This window comes from Homarus americanus, unplaced genomic scaffold (assembly GCF_018991925.1).
Source record: "Homarus americanus isolate GMGI-L3 unplaced genomic scaffold, GMGI_Hamer_2.0 scaffold74, whole genome shotgun sequence".
NCBI lineage: Eukaryota > Metazoa > Arthropoda > Malacostraca > Decapoda > Nephropidae > Homarus > Homarus americanus.
In genome coordinates, this window is record NW_024716951.1 from 4,621,611 (window position 1) to 4,631,110 (window position 9,500).

Sequence of the window (9,500 nt, forward strand, 5' to 3'; positions counted from 1 at the left end):
CATCACGTATAGTTCCCAAACACCTGTTATAATCTTGTGGTATACATTCCTCCAATATTTCTTAACACCTGTTGTATTTTTTGAGTCAGATTCCCTCAACATCTGTCATTCCAAAGTTAAATTGCAATCTAGTTTTACCTTGAATATCTGTCTCCACTCCACTCCCCCCCCGCCCCATCTCTCCCCTCCCAATCCCTCCCCTTCCCCTCTCACCCCTCCCTTCCCCTCCCCTCCTCCCTTCCCTCCCCTCCACCCTCCCCCCTCCCCTTCCCCTCCCCCTCACACGTAGTAAAGTTGAGATAAAACATTTGTAATATTGCTCTTGTCAACTCATCCTTACACATCTGTCCCCTCGTAGTCAAAATATAAACCATTGTTCCTAACTTATGGATATAGAGCCAGGTGTCTTCTTTACACACCTGTTCATCTTGCACACCTGTTGCTATTAGTAGAGAATCCATCACCTCTAGTGTATTAGTGTATTTAGTTAATCGTAAAAAGAATACCTGTAGCTGTAGCTCGTTAGTATAAATAATCACTAACTTCACCGTAGATTTCCTCATCACTTTATTCTCACTGTGACGTAGTTGATGAGTCAATGTTTATCTTTCTCACCTCCACCTTGACACCTGGTATGCTGAGTCACCGCTGTACGGGTCACACCATACTGCTATCTCATCTATCTATCTATCTATCTATCTATCTCACCACGCCCCACCTCTACACAGCTCTAGGGTCTCCGTGTGGTACCAGTGCCCAGTGCAGCAACAGCGTGCCCGGGTCAGTATGTGTCATCCAGCACGATACCCCGCTGCCCACGCCCTCAGATATCATCCCCAACAGCATCTCTGCCATCCCCGGTGTGCCCCCCAGGTCCCTCGTTGTGCCCTTGGCTGTATGTGCCTGTCCCTCGGGCCATCTGGTGGTTGAGAATGGCACTCGGTGTATCCCTGTTCTTAAAGGTGAGTGCAGAGAGTGTGTGTGTGTGTGAGTTACAATATGAGTTACAGTATGAGTTACAAAGGTGAGTTACGTCCACGTGAACGTCAAATAACCCCGTAACCAAGGAACTAAATGTCATCGTTTGCAAGGATCACCTGATACAGACCCCCAATTTACCCATTTTCTTTCTCCGTTTTCTATTGGGTTAGCAGGTAAGGTTTCGGAGAGTGGCCGCCAGAGGGTGTTATTCCCAGAGGATATCCAGAGGCAGGATATACAATATATATATATATAGGGTGTCCCAGAAAAATGTCCCTCCCTCCCTACCTCCGCGCCTCCATCCCTCCCTCCAACTCACAGTGTCTCAGGGAGCAGGCAGGCAGGGAGGACAGGAGGGTGGGAAACATGGACATTTTTCTGGGACACCCTATATTATGCTCTTCATGCCTCTGCCTCTCAAAGGTAAGGTATACTACGGAAGATAACCAGACTCTACACTCTACAGATGATAGGAGTGGAGAGTCTTGTCAACATTCTAAGACATGACAACCTTGCCTATGACCTTTCTAAAATCTGAAACCTTCATAATGACTAGACACCTTTAAAATTACCTTCATAAAGACCCAAAACCTTTCAAAATGACCTTTTCTAAGACCTAAGACTTTAAAAATCACCTTTCTAAGACCTAAGACCCAGGGCCGGATGAAGCTTAATAGGGGCCTGAGGCACAGATCAACTTGGGGCCCCCTACCCTCAAGGTGTATATATATATATATATATATATATATATATATATATATATATATATATATATATATATATATATATATATATATATATAGCAAGAACAAAATATACCAAAATTTATCAATGATTTCATCAATATTAAGTTTCTGCAAAATAACACATTTAATGTTCATAAGAGACAGAAAATTGAGACGTTGTTAGGACATCGTTGAACGAAGTTCATGTTTTATATGCTTCAACTTCGAGAATGTTTGGATTTGGGGGCCCCTTAGAGTCGGGGGGCCTGAGGCCAGTGCCTCAAGTGCCTCATGGTTAATCCGGCACTGCTAAGACCTTTAAAATGACCTTTCTAAGACCCAAAACCCTTAAAATGACGTTCCTAGGACCCAAGACCTTTAAAATAAGCTTCCATTAAGACTTTACTTCTATCACCAACACTGACTGATAGTAACTGGTCCTTTACACAAGTAGTTTAGAGACTCTATCGTTGAAGTAATCCTTTTTGTCCTCCTCCTTCTTCACCACTACTAAGAGCCTGTCCTTCTCCCCACCCTACTACAGATGCTGGCGTGACCCCGGCCTCACTGGGTCAGAGATGCGAGGGGTCTAACCAGTGCCGGGCCTCAGATCCCTTCACCTTCTGCCGTGCCGGCGTCTGCCACTGTATTCACAATAGTGCTGAGTGTTCCGCTGACAAGACGGGCTGTTACAAAGACACCTTCCAGGTACATGTTTAAAACACCTGATTCACGTAATTATGTAGTTCTTGAAGGTAAATATGATGTACCTGAGTTATTTAATTATGCTCTCTCTCTCTCTCTCTCTCTCTCTCTCTCTCTCTCTCTCTCTCTCTCTCTCTCTCTCTCTAACACAAAACTAACACTATTGATCTCTGATAACTTAGTGCGTGTCATCCGGGCGTTGCATCAGCTGGTACTATGTGTGTAACGGAGTGAGGGAGTGTGATGACGGGTCGGACGAGGCCTACTGTTTACCTCACAGGTGTCCCCGTCTGGCACACACCTGTAACGACGGTACCTGTATCTCCCGCGCCCACCTGTGTGACGGCATACCTCACTGTCCTGACGGGTCGGATGAATCTTCGTGTAATGGCTGTGAGTTGAGGGACTTTTTTGTGTTTACATTTATGCCTATAACTAACTACCACTTGTGGGGGGGGCGGCACTAGATAATAAGGCCTCAGGCATCACTTAAGACCATAACGACATCAGAACCACTCTACCACTCTACCACCAGCGGCAGCGTGTCCAGCGTCGACCTTCAGATGTGGGGGCGGTCGATGTCTCCCTGGTTTCGTCTTCTGTAACGCCACGCCCACCTGTAGCGACGGGAGTGACGAGGATGTGACCGCTTGCATCCAGGGTTCTATCACCGCCTCCTACTGCCCCTTCAGGTAGGTCATGGGAGCCTCTGTTGTCCCTTCAGGAAGGTCATGGGAGTCTCTATTGTCCCTTCAGGTAGGTCATGGGAGTCTCTATTGTCCCTTCAGGTAGGTCATGGAAGTCTCTATTGTCCCTTCAGGTAGGTCATGGGAGTCTCTATTGTCCCTTCAGGTAGGTCATGGGAGTCTCCTATTGTCCCTTCAGGTGGAGTCCATGGGAGTCTGTGTCCTTCAGGTAGGTCATGGGAGCCTCTATTGTCCCTTCAGGTAGGTCATAAGTCTCTATTGTCCTTCAGGCTGGGTCATGGAAGTACTCTATTGTCCTTTAGGTAGGTCATGGGAGTCTCGCTGTCCTTCAGGTAGGTCATGGGAGTCTCTCTGTGTCCTTCAGGTGAGTCTGTGAAGTCTCTATTGTCCCTTCAGGTAGATCATGGAAGTCTCTATTGTCCTTCAGGTAGTCGCAGGTCTCTATTGTCCCTTCAGGTAGGTCATGGGGCCTCATTGTCCCTTCAGGTAGGTCATAGGGGTCTCTATTGTCCTTCCAGGTGGGTCATGGGGCCTCTACTGTCCTTCCAGGTAGGTCATAGGGTCTCTATTGTCCCTTCAGGTAGGTCATGGGAGCCTCTACTGTCCCTTCAGGTCATGGAGAGTCTCATTGTCCCTTCAGGTAGGTCATGGGGAGCCTCCTACTGTCTCCTTCAGGAGTAGGTCATAGGAGTCTCTATTGTCCTTCGTTACAGGTCATGGGGCTTCCTACTGTCCCTTCAGGTAGGTCACATAGGAGCCTCCTATTGTGTCCTTCAGGTAGGTCATGGGGTCACACTACTCTATTGTCCCTTCAGGTAGGTCATGGGAGCCTCTATTGTCCCTTCAGGTAGGTCATGGGAGTCTCTATTGTCCCTTCAGGTAGGTCATGGGAGCCTCCATTAACACTATTCTCCCGTAGGTGTGGCAACGGGCGGTGTCGGTCCACGGCTATCCTGTGTTCGGGTACTGACGGCTGTGGCGACAACACAGACGAAGCCAAGTGTTCCATCTGTAGTAAGTGAAGCTCCTGTCTGTGTGTAATAATAATAATAATATTTATTGAAGAAGCAGCGGCCAGAAGGCTGAAAATATACAGTTACATTTGGAATGGTTTCGAATTACAAATAATATACAATAACATAAGTGATACAAATAAGATATATAATAACTAGATGGGGGAAAAGCTCAAACTACAGTGCATTTCAACATAGTGACAATGAGTGCAAGTAGTATTGCACAAATTGAATACACTGGTTTTATTACAAGTTATTGATATGAATTTTTACAATGGATTTGGGACTGGGCTGTTCTTATAGCGATCGGATTAGGTACTGTATGGGCTGGATGCGGTTGTGGTGTCCATGGCAATTCTCAGGCTAAGTCTCAGGTGTGTGCAGAGCCGGTGTCGAGGATGGTGTAGAAGCTTCTTACCAAATTTGCAGATGAGGTCGTGGTGATGGTCAGTGAGAGTCGAAAGGGTCAGTGTGTTGAGCGCTTCTTGATATGTGGAGTAGGAAGGGGAGAGAATAATCTTGCATGCCCCCTTTTGCACTTTTTCTAGGTGTTTACGGTGTGTGGCATTTAGGAAGGAAGACCAGGTAGGGGAGGCATAAGTGAGCTTGGGAAGTATGAATGTTGAGTAAACACTGACGAGCTCGGGTGCAGGAACTCCGAGGGACTTGAGTCAGCGGAGGAGGTGGAGACGGAAACTGGAGGATTTGACAACTTCACTGACGTGTGGTTTCCAATTTAGTTTGTTGTCTATGGTGACGCCGAGGAGCTTCGTGGAATCTACAACCTGGAGTGTGTTCGGACCTAGAGTAATGAAAGGAGGTGGGACAATGTCGGAGGAGAGGTTGATGTGCATAACCATGGTCTTGGTATGGTTGATGGTGACATGGTTGTTGGTGGCCCAGTTTTGGAGACTGTTCAATAAATCCTGAAGGGCGGTATAGTTGGGAGCAGAATTGTTGACGCTGATCCCAATGGTGGAGTCGTCGACATATTTCCAGCGAGCAGGGTTTTCTCTTAGGGCATCATTGATGAAAGGCTAAGGAAGCAGAGTGGTCCCATCTTGGTGCCTTTGGGGACGCCACAGGTGAGTGACTGAAAGGTGGAGACAGCCCTCGGAAGCGTACAGCTTGGCGTCGGTCACTGAGGAAGTCTGTGTTTACGGTATAAGACTCTCCGAAGCCCGAGGTCAATTGCTTTGTTGATGATTATATTGTGGTCGACTAGGTCGAACGCTTTAGTGAAATCAATGAAGGCGACAGCTACAGACGTTTTTCGTTTCTCGAGATGGCGGTATATGTAATCGAGAAAGCTGACAAGACAGTGAGTGGTGGAGGAAGTTTTCATGTTGCCAAATTGCTGAGGGTCTACGACTCCTGCAATATCAGCATAAGCCCAGTCGAACACAAAACTTTCACAGATTAGGCTGGGTATTGGGGTGATTGCAATAGGTCGTAGCTGATTTAAGGATTGTGGGCTGGTTGACTTGGGCACTGGTGATACATAAGAGGTCTTCCAGTCAGCTGGGCATCTGGCTTGACTGAGAGAAGCATTGATGATGGAGCATAGGGGTTTAGCAAGCTCCGGGGAGAACTCCTTGAAGAGTTTCATTGGTAAGTCAATGGGGGTGGTAGAGCGTTTTAATTTTAGTTTGTCCAGGCGTTTTGCTACTTCAAATTCTTCTACTAAGTCAGTGGGAAGGGGGGCTGGTAGGTAAGCAGGGAGAGTGGTGGTGTCAAGCCGGGGGAGCGTCTGGCATATAGTAGCGAAATGGTTATTTGTTTGCTCAGCTGCGTCAACATTAGTGAGATGGCTAAGGAAGGGGAGGGGGTGTGTCTTATTGTTTAGTCCACAGAGTTCTTTAAGCTTACCATACCATTGACTGATGTTGGTCTGCTTCAGGTGTTGTAATTTGGTTGGGTAGTGGGACTTCTTTGCAGTGCGTATTTCGCGGATGACTCGGTTGCGAAGGGACCTGTAGCGGATGTGGTCATTGAGATGAAAGGCTCTGTCTCTCTGTTGCATAAGTCTTTTGATCCGAGGTGTGATCCAGGGCAAGTCAGCTGGGTGAGATCTGACGGACTTCTCGGGGAAGAAGTGGTGGTGAGCTTCCGTGGTGGTGTTGGTATAATTTATCCATTTGGTTTCCACGTCATCCACGCTAAGTACTTCAGTCCAGGGATGGTGAACTATCCACTGCCCGAAGAGGCGCACTGCAGAGTCAGTAATCGGCCTGTAGGTCTTGATGTAGGGTCTCTGTACTTGAGTGGGAGTGGCAGCTGGGGACCAGAGCACTGATAAGTGTGTGCTACACCCGATAGGAGGCATTGGTTGAGGTGGTTGGTACTGGTCCGCTAAGTCAGTTAAGATAAGGTCAAGGGTATTTTGACCGTGTGTGGGGAAGGTCACAACTTGTGATAGTGATAGCTGGTCCTGGATATCAGTGGTGTCAATTTCATTAAAATCCCCACATAATACTAACTTGGCACATGGGTACCTAACTCTGAGGTGGTCTGAGGTGGTGATGAGATGATTGATAAGAGTGTCTCTGGTGGGTGAGCGAGGCGGATGGTATGCCACACAGATTATGATGGAAGCAGTGTTGCGCGGGTGGGCCCGTAGCACGACACGTACCCATAATGCTTCCACATCTGCTGGGACTTGAACATCCAGGCGTGACGGGCGTAGGTCATCTTGACAGAAGAGGGCAACGCCCCCTCCGCGTCTTTGTGAACGAAGGTGATGAAAGAGTTGATATCCCTCAATATGACACGTTTCAGGTACAATTTGCCAAGCCTCACATATGGCAACGACGCTCGCGGCGGTTGACCTGACTGTGGTTGCCAGCTCGTCGAACTTGTTAGCTAGGGAAGTGACGTTGGATAGCAGTAAAGACGGGAGATCATACCATATCCGTGGAACTTCAGTGTGGTGGTATGGTCTGTCAGGGGTGGGTTTCTCCGGTTTCCTAGTGGAGGTTACGGTTCTAATGGGCTTATGTGTATGACGGCCTTGTCTACGGCTCCGCGCGTGGAATATGTTCAGTGACTTGAGTCGCGCGATAGCACTGCCATCAGTGTGTGTGTGTGTGTGTGTGTGTGTGTGTGTGTGTCTGTTTGTGTTTGTGTGTGTGTGTGTGTGTGAGTGTGTGTGTGTGTGTGTGTGTGTGTGTGTGTGTGTGTGTGTGTGTGTGTGTATGTCTGTTGTGTGTGTGTGTGTGTGTGTGTGTGTGTGTGTGTGTGTGTGTGTGTGTGTGAGTGTGTGTGTCTGTGTTTGTGTGTGTGTGTGTGTGTGTGTGTGTGTGTGTGTGTGTGTGTGTGTGTCTGTGTGTGTGTGTGTGTGTGTGTGTGTGTGTGTCTGTGTGTGTTTGTGTGTGTGTGTGTGTTTGTGTGCGTGTGGAATGTTGTTTACCCTCATTGGTGTACAAAGACGAAGAAGAAATGCCCTCCATGCGATAATAAGGACAAAATGTACAGGTATCATGCACATTCTGGGTGTTATAGTGGGAGTTTAAAGATGGTAATATTGAAGTGAGAATGAATACCTGATGTCATTTAATCATTCCTGGTATATACAAATGCTCTCGATGGGTCAGCAGTGAATAAACCTTTTTTTTTTTAGGCTCGTATATACACTATAAACGTCTTATTTACACATACACGTATATAAATCTACAAAAATATTATTATTATTATTATTATTATTATTATTATTATTATTATTATTATTATTTTTGTTATTATTGTTATCATTGCTATTATTATCAGTCATTGTCATTATTATTATCATTATTACAACGCCTGGTACCCACAGGTTGCCGTCGACCAAAAGAGAAATGAAGACAAAGACGATAATGAATATCTTAGGACTCGTCCCCACCAGCATCTTCACCAAGAGGACAGAGGAGTGAGCTCGACACATCCCCAACACTGATAAGGCGCTGCGCTTCTACTCTACTCTACTCTTCCCTGAGACGCCAAGATCAAAGACTTTAGGAAGATACTGTACAGTGTGATCGAGAAGTCCCTGTGCACCTGCAGTAAATAATAATTGAGCTGTTCCTTGTTATACCTACATTGTTATATACTTTACTATACTTACATTAAAAACTGGTATTGGTATCCAATTACAGAAATTAATTTGACTATTTTTTTATATTTACAATACGAAGAACAGGGTATATAAAACACTAGGTATAACAAGGAACAACTCAGTTATTATTTATTGCAGGTGCACAGCGACCTCTCGATCACCCTAAGTGCTATGGATATGGGTACACTTAATCTATGCATAGTTCTATATAAATGATGACACCTTAAGGCAACAGGGTATAAGAGTGTTGCTGGGACATTGTTTATACAGTGTGTGTGTGAGAGAGAGAGAGAGAGAGAGAGAGAGAGTCAAGAATTAAATGAAAGACGGTATGATTGCAGTTTTGACTTGTACTTGGGAGACTGAGAACCTCCGTGTATTATTCTCATTAATTCAGTGAATTAGTTTTGAGGGCATTACTCACCAAAATATATATATCTTGCAGTTTACTACAAGGTTGATGTAAAATTATTTATGGTGCTATGTTAGTGTGTGTATGATGTGTAGTTACTCTTATTGTAAGTGTAGGTAACCGTAATATATAATTGATATGTCGGGTTCTCTTCATATATTCCTTCGACAAACATGGCCTCTATGGTAGTCTAAGACGGTTTATTTACTGAAAATTGTCGTAAATATGAAAACTATCAAGGAAAAAGTGAGCAGAGCAATGTAAAGTTTGTTCTGAAATCACTGCTATGTATGTATTTACAGTGGATATCTCTATTACCTATTGCTAACTGGTCTCCTTATAGATCCTGTGAGGTCCATCCACCGTGGCCCAGTGGAAAATTAAGGATCCCATGGGAAATAAACTGTTAAACGCTTTCTTGGGCTATACTTTATGAAATTAATTTATAATTTGTCATTGTTTGTGTACCTATACTATTTATATATAAGCTCGAGTAATTTGAACTAGAAGAACTACTTTACTGAACAAATATATATCTACGTGTGGCCGGGCAAAAGAATAGCAAACTTACCCCCCAAATATTCCCATTTTCTTCGATAACGTACGAAGTTCATCAAAAGGAACACAGGGTAACTCGTCAATCTATCGGAGGGTTCTCCCCTTCGTTTTTTATCCCCTTATCATTGTATAGTTCTTCTACTTACTCTCTCCATCTATTGTTGTGCTTGCTTTTAATAGTTCCAACCCATTTCATATGTTTAAATCTTTCTGTATATTTCCCTACAGTTATGTCTCCTGTCATCACCGTCTATCTCATTGCATTTCTTGTCTAGAAAATCTTTAGCCTGTCTACAGTTCATTTTTAAT

At 45.1% G+C, this 9,500-nt stretch overlaps 1 protein-coding gene across 3 annotated transcripts in view; it reads left to right on the forward strand.

Annotated features, from left to right (window-relative positions):
* Window positions 1-9,048, forward strand: part of LOC121858676 (low-density lipoprotein receptor-related protein 2-like) — a 42,419-nt gene extending 33,371 nt beyond the window's left edge. For all 3 annotated transcript variants that reach the window (XM_042355249.1, XM_042355248.1, XM_042355247.1), the window contains 6 exons: window positions 729-962; window positions 2,251-2,414; window positions 2,594-2,804; window positions 2,947-3,103; window positions 4,038-4,132; window positions 7,943-9,048. In XM_042355249.1, the coding sequence (XP_042211183.1) occupies window positions 729-962; window positions 2,251-2,414; window positions 2,594-2,804; window positions 2,947-3,103; window positions 4,038-4,132; window positions 7,943-7,968 (887 nt within the window). In that variant the 3' untranslated portion in view covers window positions 7,969-9,048. The remainder of the gene's footprint in view (window positions 1-728; window positions 963-2,250; window positions 2,415-2,593; window positions 2,805-2,946; window positions 3,104-4,037; window positions 4,133-7,942) is intronic.
* Window positions 9,049-9,500: the final 452 nt, after the last annotated feature.